Raw genomic sequence first — 18,735 nt, forward strand, 5'->3', positions numbered from 1 at the left:
GGACCCCAATCAGGACTGGGCGAGAGGGCCCTGATAGGCCCCGATCGCTGGCCAGGCCGAGGGACCCCACCTGTGCAGGAATCCGTGCACAGGGTCTCTAGTTAGAAATAAAGGCAGAACAAACGAAATGGAATCTTTGGTTGCAATCTTTGAAATATGTATGATGACTGAAAGTAAATCATAACATTATCAGATAATATTTTCAGTGTGTGTAGATATAAAATATATGTCACTATAACTTTAAGGAGGGGGGGGGTTAGAGGATCTTTATGGTGGAAAGGTTTCTACATTCTACTATAAGGTGGTAAAATATTGATTCCAATTCGACTGTAAAAATCAGTATGTAATACCCAGAGCAACCACTAGAAAAACCATAAAAAGAGATAACTATAGTCAAAAACTAACAGGTAAACTAAAATAAAATATCAAAAATGTGTTAAAATAGCCCACAGGAAGGATAGAAAGGGGAAAGAAAAATGAAAACCAGGAAAAAGAGAGAAAACAAAATGTTAACTAATAATAAAAATAAAATGTAATAAATAAGATAAATAATAAAATGAAATAAATGTTATTATGTTTATACCTGAATTCAAACATATAAATAATTACATTAAATATAAATGGTCTAATTACACCAATGAAAAGAGAAATGAATTTAAAAAAGAACCCAAGTATGTGCATTCTAAAAAAAACTTCAAATAATAGACATAGGTGGGTTAAAAGTAAAAGAATGGATAAAAATATACCATGTAAACAATAATCTTAAAAAGTTAATATCAGACAAAGTAAAGTTAAGAGCAAATAAAATTTTCAGGGTAAAAAGGAATAATGCATAGCCCTAGCCGGTTTGGCTCAGTGGATAAAGCCTTGGCCTGCAGACTGAAGGGTCCCGGGTTTGATTCTGATCAAGGGCACATGCCGGGGTTGTGGGCTTGATCCCCACTAGGGGGCATGCAGGAGGCAGCTGATCAATGATTCTCTCTCATCATTGATGTTGCTTGCTATCTCTCCCTTCCTCTCTGAAATCAATAAAAAATACTTATTTTTTTTAAAAAGGAATAATACATAGTGATAAACTGCCCACAAAGATGATATATCAACTGTAAATTTTTGTGTACCTAACAACAGAATTTCAAATACATAAAGTAAAAATGGACAAAAACTGGGAGGAGAATTAGACAAGTCCATAATTATACTTGGAGACTTCAATACTTCTCTCTCAGTAACTGACAGAAATAGTTGACAGGAAATCAAGGATGTAGAAATAAAAAAGCACTACCAACAACCTGGTTCTAACTTGCATTTATAGAACCCTCCACCCAGTAACAAGAGAATATACTAGTATGTTCTTTTCTTTAAAAAAAAAAATTATTGATTTTTTTACAAAGAGGAAGGGAGAGGGATAGAGAGTTAGAAACATCGATGAGAGAGAAACACTGATCAGCTGCCTCCTGCACACCCCACACTGGGGATGTGCCCGCAACCAAGGTACATGCCCTTGACGGGAATCGAACCTGGGACCCCAGGCCGACGCTCTATCCACTGAGCCACACCGGTTTCGGCCTAGTAAGTTCTTTTCAAATGCACACGGAACGCTGACCACGACATACCATATTCTGGGTTATAAAACAAACTTTAACAAATTTAAAGTAACTGAAACCATACAAGTTATATTCTCTCATGATAATGAAATTAGACTGGACATTAATAAAAAAGACAAAATCTCTAAACATTTGGATGGTAGGGAAGCCACTTCTAAATAATCCATGGGTCACAGAGGAAGCCTTAGGGAAATAAAACCATACACTGAGCTGAATGAAAACGGAGAATCCAGCATTTCACAATGTATGAGACACAAGTAGAGCCAAATTAGAGGGAAACGTATAGTATTAAGTACATATTTGAGGAAAGAAATGAATAATTTGAGCTTCCAACTTAAGAACCAGAAAAAAAAAAAGAACAAAATGAAACCAAATCAAGAAGAAGGAAGTAAATAAAGGTGACGGCAGAAATCAGTGAAACTGAAACCAGAAAAACAATAAGAGTAAAATACGTGAAACCAACATTGGGTGCTTTGAAAAGATCAATAAAACTGATAAATCTCTACAAGGCTGATAAAGAAAAAGAACAAGTATGTCACGACTGACCTCACAGACATTAAATGGATAATACAGGATTCCTACAAATAAGTATGCATAGTATTCAACAACATAAATGAAACTGACCAATTTATCAAAAACTACAAACTACCAAAACTCATCCAACATGAAATAGATAACTGGAGTAGTTCTGTGACTACCAAGGACTCACATTCATAGTTTAAAATCTGAAAGCACTAGGGCCAGATAATTTCACCGGTAAATTTTTATCAAACATTTAAAGAAGAAGCATCATCTTAGCGTTATCTTTTCCTGAAAACAGAAGAGGACACACTTCCCAAGGCATTTTAAGAGGCTACAATTACTCCAATATCAAAACCAGAAAAAGACAGAAACCAGACCAGGTACCGATTAATATCTCCCATGGGCATAGAAGTAAAAATTCTCAACAGAGTACTGGCAAATCAAATCCAACACACACACACACACACACACACACACACACACACACACATGAACGAGAGGCCCGGTGCACCGGTGGGGTCCCTCAGCCTGGCTGGTGCCCTCTTGCAATCTGGGACCTCTTGGGGGATGTCAGACTGCTGGTTTCGGCCCGATCTCCCCACAGGCCAGGCCGAGGGACCCCGCCGGTGCACAAATCAATGCACTGGCCTCTAGTATGCATATAAGATCTTTGGTTAATATCTTCCCCTCTTCCCTCTGAGATTCATCAGTCTGTTCCATGTTTCCATGCCTGTGCATTGAGCGTCTGCCCCCTGGTGGTCAGTGTGTGTTGAACAGTCACTTAGGCTTTTATATATATAGACAAGACACCAAAATTAAGTGGATTTTGTGCCAGGAATGCAAGGCTCTCCAATGTTTGAAAAGGGAGTCTCTATAAAACGACAGAGATCAAGACCCTGTGTACTGGTGAAAGAACAGATACTTAGCTCAATGAACAGAACAGAATACAAACAGACCCACACAAACCCAGGAGCAAAGGCAATTTAGTGGAAAAGGATGGTCTTTCAACACATGGTGCTGGAACAACTGGGCAGCCGTGTGCAAAAAAAAAAACACCCACAAAAAAGCATGCGGGGCCTCAGGCAGGGGTCCCCTCTGTGCGTCATCCCTCAGCACGCGCCACAAAAGTTCACAACTGGGCAGTTTCCCTGCCACCTGTCCCGCCCACCCAGTCTCCTGGTCGAATGGGGTACAGGCATGAGGGTCCCACGCGTGGGCCTGTGAAAACGCCTCGCCCCGTAGGGCCCACACAGATCCAAGTGCAGGCCTCCACGAGGCTGGCAAAAGCGTAAGATAATGTCACACTGTCCTTACCTGTTTTTGGTCTTAGAAAACAGTTACTTTGCTATAAACAACTATTTATAGTAGAGTGGTGCTCTAAAAGAAAGACACTTAAAGAATCCCCCGTTTACTTTCTAACACGGTACTTGTAGGGAGATACAGCCCTCACGATCCAAAGCTCTTTGGGGTCCTCGACAATTCTGGGGAGGAGAGGGGGGCCCCGGGGATCTCCAGGCCGGGCCGTGTGGGCCTCCGAGCTCCGGATGAGGAGCGCCCGCAGGCTCTGTCTGGTCTGGGTGCACGGAGCAGAGTCTTGGGGCTCATCTCGCAGAAGGACTGGACTATTCGCGGTGGGAATGAGCCTGCCGCCCGCGGGTGGGAGCGGCCACATGGCCTGGCGAGGCTCTCCGTTAGGGCAGCCACCACCTCTGCCAGCCGCACCTGGCGCCTTCCTGCTCACCTTCCTCGTAATTAGAGTGCCCGAAACTTATTTAACAGAAGAATTATGCCGAAGACTCGGAGCTCGAACTTAAGGAAGCCTTCAGAGAAATGATTAAACGGTGAGTGTCCTGGTATGAATGTGAATAATTACCCATTCACACCGCTACCATTCAAATAATTGTCATTCTGCTCAAAGCGGAAGAACTGGCTTCTGAACAGGTGTTAACGGTTTCTGAACAACACGAGGAAGGGAGAGACACACGGCACACAGAGGCGGGAGGGGGGGCGGGAGGCAGTGTGGGCGTCACCCCTCACACAGGGTGACTGCCGGGAAAGGGAGTGGGAATCGAGTGGAAGGTGGCCGTCCAGGCCCTCTGCCGTCCCCACCCCTGCGGACTCCACGTCCGCGGGCCTTGCTTTGGGCCCCTGCTGGCCCTGCTCTCCTTACAGACACGCCAGCTCCTGGCCAGGGCGCTGTGGTCAGAGGCAACCAACCCCACGCCGAGGCCCGGGGCCATGTTCCCTCCAGGACACAACCTCGTGACCCAAACGCCAAAAAAGGGAGAAGATTGTACTTAAAATGACAGTGTTACCGACGCCTGCGACACACTGTGCCTCCATCCCGCCAGAGTCGGCCACAGCAAGGTGACGTCACGCATCCAGCCAGCCGTTCCTGGCGGCTCTGGTCACACGGCAGAGACGGGGCCCTGGCTAGTGGTTTCAGAGCAGATCACGCCAAATACACCAGGTCGTCAGACGTGTGCTAACATGCCAGCAGTCCCCGCGTGCAGACACTGCCCCTCTCCTGACCGGTCGGGAACTCCCACGCATTCCGACAGAAACTTCCAGAAGCCTCCTGGCGAGCCCTCACCGGCACCCAGGAGGAGGAAAGAAGCTGTGCCTGGATTCTCTCGGCTCCTGTGTCTGAAAAGAAGCCTGTTCCTCACCCTGGCCAGCGCGCCCCCAGGCCGGCCCGGGGAAGGATGCTCCGGTCCGCCTTAAGGAAGCCTTCAGAGAAATGATTAAACGGTGAGTGTCCTGGTATGAATGTGAAGCCCAGAGGCCACCTGCACTTGGGTATTCGTTGGGGAAGTCTCGGGGAGCCCTGGCCCGCAGGACCCCGCGACTTCTGGGAAAACTGAGGAATCTAAGGGGGCGGGTGCTGGGACCTAGCCTGGCCCGTGCGGCTCTGGCTTGTCTGAGAGCCGAGGTCCGGTCCGTAATGTTAGGGAACTTCTGAGGACCCACTACCAGGAGCTCAGCCCTCCTTTCCCGGTGAACGCCTCCCCGGTCGGACAGGCCCGTGCCGCGCAGCAGCCGCGTCGCTCCTGACAGAGCTGCCAGGGGACAGGCGGAAGGAGCCTGGCGAGCTTTAATTTCTCTGCAGAGGAACGAGGGGCTCTTTGGGGATCAGTCTCGGCAGCCACACGGAGCCTCTGCCGCAGGCGGCGGAGGAATGCAGAGGGAGTGGCGGTGGGTTCGGAGCGGAATCCGGCTCCCCGTGTGCAGCGACTCTGGTTCTCACCCATTCCGGTGGGAGGGGCTGCCCAGGTGTGGGCGAAGGCGGGCCCCACAGGACAGGTCCCACGTGTGCCCTCGGCAGGGGGACGCAGAGGGAGGGGCGCCCGGCCGGGGCACCCACCGGACAAGCACGGAGTAGGGAGGGACATGGTGGGCCGGGGCGCTACCCAGCCAGGTGGGTGGGTCAGTTCCCTTCCCTCCTCGCAGGGACCAGGGCAGAAGCGCAGACGGGGGCAGCCGTGGGCACCCCGCCCCCCGGGTGCTTCTGCAGGGAGGGGCAGCGGTGCAGAGGTGACCTAGGGCTGAGACTCAGGGAGGTGGCCGGCGAAGGGCACTGCAACGTGTGGGACCCCGATGCCCGTCCTAGCAGCACGGAGGGGGTGGGCAGGGGAGGGACATGAAGGACTCAAGCCCAGAGGCCACCTGCACTTGGGTATTCGTTGGGGAAGTCTCGGGGAGCCCTGGCCCGCAGGACCCCGGGGCCCTGGAGAGGCAGCAGCCGGGAGGCGGATTGAGGCTGCTTCCACCAGCTCCTCGGCCGAAGGTTCTGTGCTTCCCTCGGGGCCTCCCTCACCACCAAGAACGACCGTTCAAACCACCCTCATTCCGAGGTGCACCTGCCACCCCTCCTCGTAGAATGAAGAAGTGACAGAAGCAGTGATGCCAGGACCCGACTAAGAAACACAGGCACGCCTTCCCTCGCGCGCCCAGGGGCGGAGCCCTGGGCCCGTCACCCCCGCCCCTAGGTGTCTAGTCTGCAGAGCAAGGACAAGCTTAGGAGCCAGGGCGGCCGAATCGGTCAGGGCACAGGCAATAACGTGCGTCCCTCCTGCTAGAAAGGCCACGGCTACACGTCACAAGACCCCCACAGCGGTCAAGGCCACGGACGCGTCTCCTGCAGCCCCGTGCTCCGAGAGCAGGTACCCATCGCCTGCACTCCCCTCCCGGCCCGGGCGCTGCCACTAGAGTTCGCGCTGTCCACGCTGTGGGCACAGCCCACGGGAGAAGGCCTCCCAGAGCCGGCCACACGGGAGCAAAGGCGAGAGCAGGCAGCGTGCTGCGGAGCAGACTCGGGGAGAGGGAGGGCCGCCGTGGGCCCGGGAGGCTACGCGGGGTTGGCCCCGCCTCCCCGCTGGCTCCAGGGGGCTCTCCCCAGAGACCCCCCCGGACATGCTCACCCCCTGCTGTGGTTCTGAGCGGCCTGTCTACGCCGCCCGTGCTTAGACCTTCGTGTCCCAGAAGACCTTTCATGCGGCCGTTACTGTGGCCTAGAACTTGACAGGAAGTGGGCAGAGAAGCGGCAGGTAGAAAGATCTTTGTTCCAATGACAAGGCTACTTGGCTCCGTTCCTTGGTTTCCGTGAGAAACCACCCGAGGAGCGCTCTCCCTGCAGAGCTGTGGCTGCAGCAGCGGGCGTGCCAGCCCTGCCCCGGGCCGCCCGGGGACCGTGTCCTCGGTACCTTCTGCTGGACGCCAGGGGCAGCACTTGAGAAGAAGGGCCGAGTCCGCACTGAGCTGAAGGCAGAGCCGGCGTCGGGGCCACTCGCCACCGCGGGGCCTTGGGGGACAACGCTCCCCGGGGTGAAGGTGGCAGCCCCTTCTAGGCCTGGGTGTTTGGTGGCCTCGGCTCACCCTCGTGCTGACATTGTTACCACTGTCCCCACGTCACAGATGGGGACTCAGAGGCCTCGGAAGGCTGCTCTGGGCTGAACTGTGTCCCCCCAAATTCAAATGCTGAAGTCCTAACCTGCAGCAGCTCAGACGTGATAGGAACTGTAAAGAGGTGACTGGGTTGAGACTGTTGGGGTGGCCCCACTCCAGGCTGACTGGTGTCCCTGTGAGAGGAGGAGAGGAGGACGACCCGGGGGGCCTGTGCAGAGGGACGGCCATGTGCGAGGTGTCCATCTCCAGCCCGAGCAGAAGGGCTCAGGAAACGGACTTGGTCCTGGGCTCTCAGCCTCCAGAGCTGAGAGGGAACAGCTGCTGTGGAAGCCGCCGGGCTGGGCTGCTTGTTACTGCACAGCCGCACTGACTGAGACAAAGGCTGAGTGCTTCCCGAGGTTGCGCAGGCAGGCAGAGAGGGCGCTGGCTCCCACACGCAGCACAACAGCTTTCACGGACCGTTCCCCAGGCTCCACGCCACCGGACAGCCCCGACACAAAGGCAGCGTCCCTCCTGGTGATGGCATGCCGGTGTGGCACGTGGACGAGCCCCCAGACATCTCCAAAGATGACACCTGCTGGGGGGAAGGTCCCAGGGCAGCACGGAGCAAGCCTCGCCTCCTCCCCTGAAAACCCTGCAGAACGGGGCTGTGTCCAGGTCCCTCCTGAGAACCACAGCTGCTTAGAAACTCTCAGGTGGCTGTTTTGGCGCGGAGTGAGGATCTGCCCTTGAAAACCTGCGGCCAGGGGGGGTGGGCGGGGCGGGCTCACCTGGGAGGCAGCCGCGGTTTCCCGGCCACACACTGGCACAGGCTGCCGAGCTGCCCACCAAACCACAGGTCAGATGCCAGCTCCCTGAGCACCTTCAGCAGAAGGAGCAGTCAGATGACCCAGCCTCGTGGCTCCAGTCACGCAGATCACACACTTTGCAGGGGACGAGAAGCCCTGGCCTGAAACCAAGGTCAAACCAAAGGCAAGTGCCCCTGCCCTTGGCGTCGAGCTGTGGTCAGCCTTGGTCAGGGGGCTAACGCAGTGAGCTCGGTGGCCCTGTCACCGCGCACGGATGTACCCGGGAGCATCCAGCGTGCGAGGTGAGACTCATCCGAATTCTCCGCAGGCTCACTGCCGGGCCCTGCCTCCAGCTCTGCAGACCAGACTGAGGCAGGAGCTGTGAACGCTGCCAGCCCTCACACCGACGCTCTGATTAATACAAATGGGGCCACGAATCACATTTAAATGCATCGGTTTTAACCCAAATGAACAAGACCACCCAACGAAACTTAAAAATGAGTCCTGGCTCTGGCTGGTGTGGCTCAGTTGTTTGGACAGGGTCCCATGCCCTGAAGGGTTGCCAGTTCGATGACCAGTCAGGGCACATGCCTCGGTTGCGGGCTCGATCCCAGGTTGGGGTGTGTACAGGAGGCAGCCATTAGAGGTTTCTCTCTCCCTCTCTCCTTTCCCCTCTCTCTCTCAAATCAATTAAAAAAACAACACACACATTAAAAAATGAATCCTATATTCTAGAAAACAAAACACAGCCAGGGAAGAAAAGAGTCAGGGACCCCCAGCCAGGTGCTAACACGGCGAAACCACGGCGGCCTGTGAACGGCGCGTGGCGCCAGGATGCAGGCTGTGATGGACATCAAAAGGTGTTAATGGTTTCAATATTTATCTGCTGCAGGGAAGCACTCTAAAAAGAAGACAGGAAAAAAAAAAGATTCTGCTAATGGCTGTGTCTTTGCCATTAAAATGAAAAGCTTAATGCATCTTATAATCAGAGGACAATTTGCAAATCATTAAGAGAAATGTAAAATTCCATTAAAATACAAATCAAGAGACTCTCCCCGGACTAATAATCTTTTTGATATTATTTTGCATTTCACTATTTCTGTTCCAATACCCAGACCCCACAAATGATCAGGCTCGGAACAAGCTACTAACCACAGCCTACTTCTTTAACGAGAGACGGAGAGAAGGATCATCTGCTATTCAGAGCAGGTACTAATGAAGAATTCCATATATTCTGAAATTTAATTAAAACCCCAAAGATTTCAAATTAGATGCAATTTGAAATGCCTGGGGCAGAAATACATGCACTTGCGTGGCGAGGGTACCACACTGAAAGTTGATACCGTAATTGGTCTTGATGTATTTTTGTGTTGCTGGGCTGAAGCACAGAACTCATAACCATATAAAAATTCTCTGTAGATTACCTGCTCATTGAAAATGCCATCACTCAGGTAGTTCTCCACTAAATTACCATGCTGCTGAAATGCACAAAGTGACTCGGAGAGGAGAGCGGCACAGCTGGCCGACGCGCCGTGAGTTATGCATGCGTCAATGTGGCCTTTTTTCTGAGTAAAATATGCTCAGTTGAATATTAAAATATAATTGGCATTCAACCTAAGTAGCTTAAACCATTTTGTTATCTTCCTTTAAACTGATTTGGCTCCTCCACAGTTATTTTCAAGGATGCGACTCACAAACTAATGATACCGTCATATTCAGCTAGATTTGTGCCGTTTTACATTTGCCATAAACAGGCGCCGTCTCTGCAGCCTGCTCGGGCCGCCTTTAATATGAGCTCCTCTTGAACATCAAAGGCCCCATCCCCGGGAAGAAAGGGGGGGAGGCTATGCCATTTATGTTGGTTCTTGCATATCTTATTCTAGAAAGAGAAAGGGATGCAAATTTCCGATGAGGAGTGTGTGCCTCGGCCAAGCAACGAGCCGGTGTCTCAGCTCCCTCGCCGGGAGAGAACTGTGCTGGGCGCGGGCGCAGCCCAGCCGGGCAGGGATGTGCGTCTTTTAAAGAAGCAGACAACGCGCACCCACCCAGGCCAGGAACGGCCCTCCTCTGTACACAGGATGCATTCTGTGTCACAAGGATCAGCAGTGCTCAAGAAAAGAAAAAGAAAGTAGTTGTCGTAGTAACGGAGGCACTGGGTAGATTCATGCTTGCTGAGGGGCAGCGATCACCAGAAATACCATTTCCCAAAATACGATCAGGACCTGCTCTAGTATTTGGGAGGCGGCACAAAAGCAGATCTAAACTTAAGTGACAGAGTGATGTCTTTAAGGGTTAAAAAGACTTCCCTTCCCCCTACTTCACGCTTCCATGTGCTGGTTTAGCAGAGTGCTGTTGGCATCGAGACACCACCCGGTGCCCCAGCGGGCTGAGCCTCTGGCCTGTGGACTCGACCCACGGAGTCACAGCAGCTGCACCCACGCCTCAGCCTCACCCCTCCTCCAGGTACGCGTCTGACGTCTCCCTTCCAGCATGTGACACATGGCCTTTAACGGGGCGGGTGCTTGTAAATCTTACATTCTGAGTCTCTTTGAATATAAGGGTAAAAATCGTGTGATAAAGCATTTAAATTAAGTAATAGTTTTTATGCTTTTGGCTCCTACAAAGAGTTTCACAGCTTTATTGCCATGAATTTTATAGAAATAGTCACACATTTCACATATTGATAACTTGGAGTGCAATTCCATGAAAGTTTTACTAAAATATTTTCTCTATAAACCTAGGTCACGGAGAGAATTCTATTTATTATTGCCAGAATGATAGCAAAATACATGAACGGTGCCCATGAACGGAGAGTATACAGCACTCCATGACAACAAAAATATCAAACATTTGCTTCAGAAGCAAGCAGTGCAGGTCCGTCTAATGACTACAGTGGGAATAAAAATTTTAAAAGCATATTTAAGTGAAAAAGTCTGCTTTTACTTTAAAATACAGACCTGATAGAAAATACCTATTTTCCAAAGCCCACTTCAAGTGAAAAATGGTTGAAGTGACAATGCGAATTCCATTTCCTACTGGGCAGAAACGGCCCCTGCTCCCTGGAGGTGAAATAACCCGAGACCAGGAGGCAGACACGGCAGATGACTGTGGTAAATGCATAATGTGAGCAGGCTGACTTTTATTTTTAATAGGAACCTTCATCCGTTTGCTGTGTAATTGCTGTGCTAGTGGTAACAGTTGTATTTAACTGTGAATATTTTCCCATAAAATACGAGGAATATTTTCCTCGTAATCATTTCAATTATAAGTGCTGATTATCAGCAATAGACACCCCATTTTACCCGACAAGGCCTGAAAGCGGCTGACGCTGTCTTTGTGGCTACCCTTAGAGTCTGGTTAAGTTATGCAGTGGGACCGCGGCGACCTTGAGTGAAGTTCACTTTTCACCTGATTCGTGGAAACCTCGGGGAACGTAGGATCTGACCCCCTGAGATCTAGGATGGGACTTTCAGGTCACTAGGCTTCCCCGATTACCAAGGGGCTTGCCGCCCAGGGACCAGGGATGTTCTTGGGGTGCAGCAGGCTCTGTTCAGCCCCGACCAGCATCTCGGGAGCCGGACCCATCAACCACGTTCTCCTTCAGGAGGGGCCCATTTTAACCGACTGCTCTCCAGCGGAAGTGTGAGGCCACAGAGGGGATTATGTGACTATCCCAAAGCCAGCCCAGCGATCCCCGGGCGGGATCCACGCTCGATCTGTGAGAGGGGTCAAACCCAGAAGCTGGAGCACCTCGTCCCCTCTGCTGGCCCTGCCAGGGCTCACGGTCTACAGAAGAATCCAGAGCCTCCTCCGCCAGCTGTCCCAACAGGAACACACAGTGTGGACACAGCTGTCCCAACGGAAAAACACACACTGTTCCTGCAGCTGCTGGCCCTTTGCTGACACTCGCCCGTGGTGACCCTGGCCGCACCTGGCAACACTCCTGAGCTGACTGCACACCTGACAGCAGAGGTGCGGACGCGCAGGCCCTCTCGCTCATTTTTCCCAAATCGAGAACACAACCCCATACTGGGTACTCTGCCTTCTCACCCGGCGACGACCCACGCTCCCGACCAGGCCGACATGCACACGTGACCTAGAACTTAAGTTATCAACAGAGCAAACACAGAGATGCATCGCAAACAAAATCACTGTCAAGGACAATAAACTCGGCGTAGGGTGAAACACACAGCAATCGCACTCGTACGAGCTGGATCCATTTTAATAAATTCCTTTAGAGCAATAATTCTCGAAATAGGGCCTAGGCATGTGTACACACGTACATATATGTATATATTTGCCTATCCTAATATTTTAATGTGTCTTGGGAGGAGTGAGAAGTATAGGTATAATATTATGGACAAGCTTCCTAGAACATTCTGATACGCACCCCCTCATACCCCTAGGTAAAGGAGCTGAAAAACGAGACTAACTTGAACAATCTATTTGCCTGCATGAACCACAGTTGAAACTTTAAAAGCTCTCTCCTCATCCGAGGCGAGGCTGTGCAGTATGAAGCATAAGCAGGCGCTAACGACCGTCGCCAGGCGGGAAACGGCAGGGTCAAATGGGAAACCATGAACTGAGACACAATCCGAACCGCAGGCCTTTGGCCCGTGGAACTCACCAACACGCCAGAGTGCGGCCACCGGTCAAGCGGAAGGGAGAGCGGCCAGTGCAGTGAGTGTTTCTGAGCTGGCGTGGCCGGCCCCACGTCCCCGAGTCAGGACCAACCAGGACAGCGGCCGCCAACAAGAGCCGGCGCCCCGCAGGGACCCTGCAGAACAGCCACCCGCGGAAGCCACGTCCTCTCGGCTCAGGCTGGGAGCCCCCACCCAGCGAAACCCTCCACCCAGACGCAGTCCTGGTCACCCAGCACTTCTGATCCGCTGAAGCGCTGGAAGCGACAGCGTCAGATGTGCCAGGGACCAGGCAGCCGGAGAGGTGGCGGGCGAGCCCACGGGGGCCTCTCCTCTGGGACAGGGCAGCGTCCACTGCTGGAGCCTCTGCAGAAAGCAGCCTCCTCTCCGAAGGGCTCTGACAGGGACGAGGGACCGCTGGGGCGGGTCTTCCATCCCCCCCTCCCACGGGAGAGGGATTCCTAGATGGTTCAGCCCGGAAGGTCCTCGGTGAAGAAGACTGTGCTCTCACCTCCGTCGCCCCCGGGCTGCCTCTATGGCGATTTCTGCCCTCCTTCGTTCTCACACATCCCACTCGTCCTCTCTCTCGTGGTTCTAACCACGGGAACAGGCGGGTTTTTCTGTCCATGACGCGGGCGCCGGGCTGCTCCTGCTGCTGGCCCCGCTCTGAGTCCAGACACCTGACCGTCCCGGCACCTGGACTTCCCCGCCACACCCGCTCTCGGGCTCTGGGCCCGGTCTCTCCCGTCTGACCTGGCCCAGCCCCAGCCCCCGAGGCCCTGGACCCAGGTTCCCACGTTTGCCGCCCCGAAAAGGCATGCGGCAGCTCCAGGGCTGAAAGAGGCGTTCCAGCAGCTGCCTCCCCCCCAGGGACATAAGAGAAGTGTCTTTGGCTGGCTCTCATCCCCCCGGGGCAGCGGGAGGGACCCACCCCCCACTCCCCACCCCCCACCCTCCACCTCCATCCCTCACCCCTTCCGGCCCCACCAGTGACATCGCAGCAAAGCCAACAATCCGCATGTCCCCATTGGAGACGGGGCACTGGTGATGGCCTGCCCCGAAGCGGCCAGGGCATCTCCTGTTTGGGCTGCTCTTCTGTGTAAGCCGGTGACGGTCTTTAAATTCAGGGGAAAACTTCAGCACACACAGCCTGGAAGCACAGCGCTGCCTCCTGCTGTGGCGTCACAGGGGAGACTCAAGAGAAAACCCTCCGTCCCCCCAAGACCCTCTGAAGACGAACTCGCTGGGTCCGCGGCTCAGGAAGCACCGTGAGCAGCACCGAAGGGGGCCCCGCGCCTGGGAGCCCCCGGCCTGGCTGGCTGCTGCCGGGACATGAGGGACAGCCAGGGCCACAGGAGCTGGCCGGCGGCTGGGGGTGTCGGGGCTGGAGGCCTGCCCTGCTCGGCACCCGGGCTGGGCTTCTAGATTTAAGGGCTCTCTTGGCGAGGACGGAGGTAAGGTGGCCCCTTCCTCGCGCAGTCCCCGTCTCCCAGGACTTACAGCCGCCCCTGGAAGGCCCTGGGCTCTGGGACCCCCCCCAGGACACCTGGAGGGTAGCTGAGCCCCCTGACGGGGCCTCTCCTGAAGTTTCTGGCAGGAATTTGGGGAGAGGCCCTGGGGAAAGGGGTTCTCAGAGCCCCACGAGCCCAAGAATCCTTCCGAGGCTCGGCGCTGGAGGCTGTAGCCAGCAGGTTTAAAAATGCAGGTTTTACTACTGTCATGCCACCGATTTCATAGCTACAAGCTAATAGCTGTGACGAAGGAATTATTAAAGTGTTAAATATTTCATTTAAAAGGGAACATTGCCGTCACTTTAAAAAGAAAACTCAGACCTCATCTGTTGGAAACCATCACGTGCAAGATGGCACTGGGAGGACCGGTTGAGGGCCCAGCATCCCGCTGGGCCACCGGGAGGGGGTGTCCCCGGCACAGGGCCGGGCCCTCGCGGGGAGGCACCCACCCCGGGCTGGCAGGGGAAGCAGAAAGGCCGGGGTTGGCAGCCTGCCCGCCCGTCTTCCTGGCCACCGGCAGCCTGTAAGCGGGAGGGTCTTCGTGGGCAGAGGGCTGCGAACAAAAAGAAGCTTCTGCGCACGTTCCGAACGGGAAGCCGGCCCTGCCGGTCTGCAGGCTGCGCTCCTGGACTTCACGGCGAGACAGCGCGCTTGGCCGGCGCTACCCGTGACTCCAGCTGCTTCTGCCACCGACCTCTAAGGTCCCGTTAGATGCACATTACACTAAGAAGGTAAACTTATTCATGAGCGAACAGAGAAGTTAGGGAGTGTTAACAGAAAGTAAGTTCAAATGATATTTCATTATGAAAGAAACATTAAGCAAAGGTTTATTTCAAGAATGATGGCTTCATTAAAGAACGGTTTCTTGGAGAAAAATGAATTCAAAATAAACAGGACTGACCTTTGAGAGAGGTTTCTAGGGAGGACTTGACCTCCCCGATATGCATTGTCGTGCCACGAGGCTGTGAGCTCTCGGTCACAGAAAAACGATTCTGTCCACACTTGCATAAGCCAGCTTAGCAAAAACCAAAACCCCCAAAACACGAAAAGAAAACACCCCCCCCCTTTTTTTTTTTTTTAAAGAAAATGCCCTACCTCTAAGACCACAATCTCAGAGGAAGCTCAGCGTATTCCACAGCTCACTGTTCACGTGAATTCCTTCACAGCGCGGCCCCGCGCTCCTGGCTCCCTGCCCCTGAGAGGCCCCCATCCTGGCCCAGGACGGGGCAGCCATCGGCTCCCTGAGAGAGAGCCCTCGAGAGCTACCTGGCTGCTCCTCTAACTGGGGGTTTCTCTCAGAGAGGCTGACCCACCTGACATCTCCAGCGTCTGACGTGCTAACCTGGCGGACGGCAAGCTCATGTGGTTCCCCTCGCACGCGTTTCTGTGGCTCCTTCAAAACGGAGCCAACAGCTCACATGCGCTCACCTCGCAGAGGATCCTGCAAGGACAGGCAGTGTGGCCACGCGGCGGCCCGAGGGGCCAGTGGGCAGCGGGACAGGCCACGCGGCGGCACGAGGGGCAAACGGCGGAGGGCCCGGGGCAGAGGTCACGAGAGGTACCTCCAGGGTTTCAAGAAGAAAGCATCGGTGACAAGTGGAAACAGGCAGACCTGGTCTACTCTCAGAAGCCAGAACACGAGGAAACAATGACACACAGACGTATGCTCAACATACTCAAAAATTAACATGCACAGGAGGCAGGACTAGTCAAGGACACTTATTCCCCATTTGAAACGCCCTTCTCCCCCCCACCCCGCCCGCCCGTTTGCATAGAAGGCTCATTTCTCTGTGTTAATCACAGCTCCACAGCTCGGGGCCTGCCCTCTCCCTCTGACGCTGCTGGCTCCTAGACCCATGGCAGGGAGAGCAGAGCCCACAATGGCTGGACACACAGGGGGGTGGCACAGCTGGGCTGGTGCCAATGAGCTCTGTGCTGGCCACCTCCCTCCTCAAACCGTAACATCCCACACCTGGCCCCTGCCCGGGAGTGACTGAGCAGTGGGGGACACCCTGGGCCCGCAGCCCCTAACTGTGGGCAGGCGGGTGCTGCCCCCACTTACCAAACCAGCTGGAGGGGACCCGCCCACTCAGAAGTGCCCGTCAGCACTGCAGGGCTTGTCTCACGGGGGGTGGGACGGGCTACGGGGTAACTGGGACCTTCCTCCTCATCCCCACAGCTGCTCCCAGCTGGCCCTGGTCACCAGCCCTCCCATCACCACGACCTGCTGGCTGAGGAGACGGCCTGGCCTGGTGCGGCTGGTCACCCTCTTCAAGAGCTGAAGACAGGCCTCCAGGACCAGACAGGTCTGCTGCTCCCCACCCCCTCAGACGGCACGGAACGGCTGCCCTGGTTTTGTAAGTTTTTTCTGCTGACAATTTCGAAACCTTCAATGTCTGCTCCCTATTTGCCAGAAGGAAAGCCAGTTGGACGGTTCTTTCCCAGCAGCGGAGAGAAGAGGTCATGGCTCCCAGATTCCCAATGGCATTTCTGAGTCCCTCAGCCTGGCCCCATGGCCCCAGTACCATCACCCACCCTGCAGTCAGCCCGGGGCTCATGGTGCTGGGGGAGGGGCCCAAGCAGGGAGGGCGAGCACGGGGCCCTGTGGACCAAGGCGGGTTCTGGACACGTGCAGAGCGCCGTCCAGCTGTCCATCCTAGACCCGCCGTGAGAATCTCTGGAGCCCCCACCGACAGAGACCTTCCAGACGACCTGGGCTGCCGGGCACCTCTTCTCAGAACTTGCCAGTCTAGTTCATTGTGTGCAAGAACGTTCCAGGTCTTCTCTGGTGACTGCTAGTCAACTCACGTGTCAGCTCAGCCTTTCAGGGGCTTCGCCACCCGCCTCCCTGTAAACACTGCTCCGTTTTCAAGTTCGTTTTCGCTGAAAATCATAGTAGCAATTAGAATGCCATTAAACTTATTTGGTACATTCCATTTTCAAGTTCAATATTGCTTTAAATTTACCCTACCTAAAATCTCAGGGCGATTCCTTAAGCACACGGCTGTATGCCTTCGCATGTATACATCTGTATAAATGCTCACTTATATCAAAACGACTATAAAAATCTCTATGCAAAATAAACCTGTGTGCGGTATGTGTCTAGAATGCCTTAGCTGCCGTAAGGAAGAATCCAAACAAGAGTTTACAAAGGCGCGCCTGGGAAAACGTTTTGGGATTATCACAGGCTGTATGTGCCTCTGGCACACTCCACTGAGGCGGCGCGTTCTCGGCGCAGCCCTTACAAGTGTCACATCTAACTCCGGCAAGTTCGAGAAGTGAAGGTGAGAACTCATCCAACAAGACTCTGCTGCGACCCAGGCTGATGTTAGGTGTCAGCCACTGGGTCGATGGCAGTGGCCGCGTGTCCACCTACGAGCCTCGTTTTCTGTGCCGTTGGCCAGCAGATAGTTCAAGTTCACAATGAGCTCATTGAGAAGTTTACTGCCGCTCAGATGTATTCCTGCTTAAGCCTTTCCGCCCGCGAGAGCCCAGAGTCGGCCTGCATGCATCGTTTTCACTGCCTCTGCCAAGAACGACGGGACCACGTGCCAAAACCAACAGAGCCGCCGGGAAGCGGTGGGGCGCGCGCACTCTGTCCTACCAGCCTGGCCGCGTGCTGCCCGGGCAGCGGACGGACGAGCGTGGAGTTGGTCCGGTCAATAAAACGGGCTGTGACGTAAGTGACAGCTACCGTGGCTGCCCCCCGACGGGAGCGCCGTGGCGGCGGAGGTACTGACCTTGCAGGAAGACGGGGTGGTGGAGCGCGGGCACGGGGAGCTCCTGGAGGGCCGTGGGCTCCTGGAAGTAGGCGTGCAGCCAGGCCGCGCACTCCATCAGGGGCTTCACCGTCTCCTCGGGCCTGCCGGGCGGCTCAGGCGGGGCGGGGGCCTCGGTGGGGCTGCAAACGTGATAACAGGAGATTAATAAAGCTCCACACAGCTGAAGAGCAAGCAGAAAACACTGCTGCCCCGAAGGGCGTCAAGGCTAGCTGCGCCACGAGCACCCACGTCTCCACGAGCGGTGCCACAGGCGCGAGGACAGCAGAGGCGCTGGAGGAGGGCGAGGCCGAGACCCGGGGAGCTCTCTCCCCCACGTGCCCACCTTCCGCTTTGAGAGACATGACATCTTTGAAAACAAGGGGAAGGGGAGTCCCAGGACACGGCACTTCCGTTTGGGGCTCTGAACACTTGTGCCGAGCCAGAAGCAAGCTGTGACGGAGCAATGACCACAGCACAGAAGCACCTCGAGGGCCGGGGTGTCAGGCCTCTGCGGGCGCACGGGTGTGTGTTTGCCTCTACGGTCATCTGCCGGGTCACCAGTGCTCGTTACCAAAGCCTTTTCCGGACCCTCTCGCCGGCCCGCCACCCACAGAACTGCACGTTCCGCGTCTCCGGCCGCCTCGTGCTCTTCAGGGGCATTTCCTCCCCGTCTGCTCTCCGGCTGCCGAGTCTCACGCCTGACGGTGTCCGTGCGCAGGTCCTTCCGGGGTCTGTGATTTCAGTCACAGGGCCCCGACTTCCACGCGCGGGTCTTCTATTGGTTCCTTTTCCAACTCTTCTTGCTTATTGCGGTTGCGAGTCTCCCCTTTATCTCCTTAAGTTTAAAGCCATGTTCTGAGGCTCCCTCCCGTGGGCTTGTTGGGTCCAGTTGGTGCTGATTCTGTCTGCGGGACCTGCAGCCGCCCCCACGGAGCCGACCTCTCGGCAGGCGCTGGTTTCCGGGCATGTGCTCCGCCGGAGCAGGACGACGAGGCCCAGTCCCGCAG

At 54.5% G+C, this 18,735-nt stretch overlaps 1 protein-coding gene across 2 annotated transcripts in view; it reads right to left on the reverse strand.

Moving 5' to 3' along the window:
- The window catches only part of MGMT (O-6-methylguanine-DNA methyltransferase), a 163,079-nt gene that overhangs the window by 10,375 nt on the left and 133,969 nt on the right, over window positions 1-18,735 (reverse strand). For both annotated transcript variants that reach the window (XM_008156148.3, XM_054728938.1), the window contains exon 3: window positions 17,708-17,868. In XM_008156148.3, coding sequence (XP_008154370.2) covers window positions 17,708-17,868 — 161 coding nt within the window. The remainder of the gene's footprint in view (window positions 1-17,707; window positions 17,869-18,735) is intronic.

Source organism: Eptesicus fuscus, chromosome 17 (genome assembly GCF_027574615.1).
Source record: "Eptesicus fuscus isolate TK198812 chromosome 17, DD_ASM_mEF_20220401, whole genome shotgun sequence".
Lineage (NCBI taxonomy): Eukaryota > Metazoa > Chordata > Mammalia > Chiroptera > Vespertilionidae > Eptesicus > Eptesicus fuscus.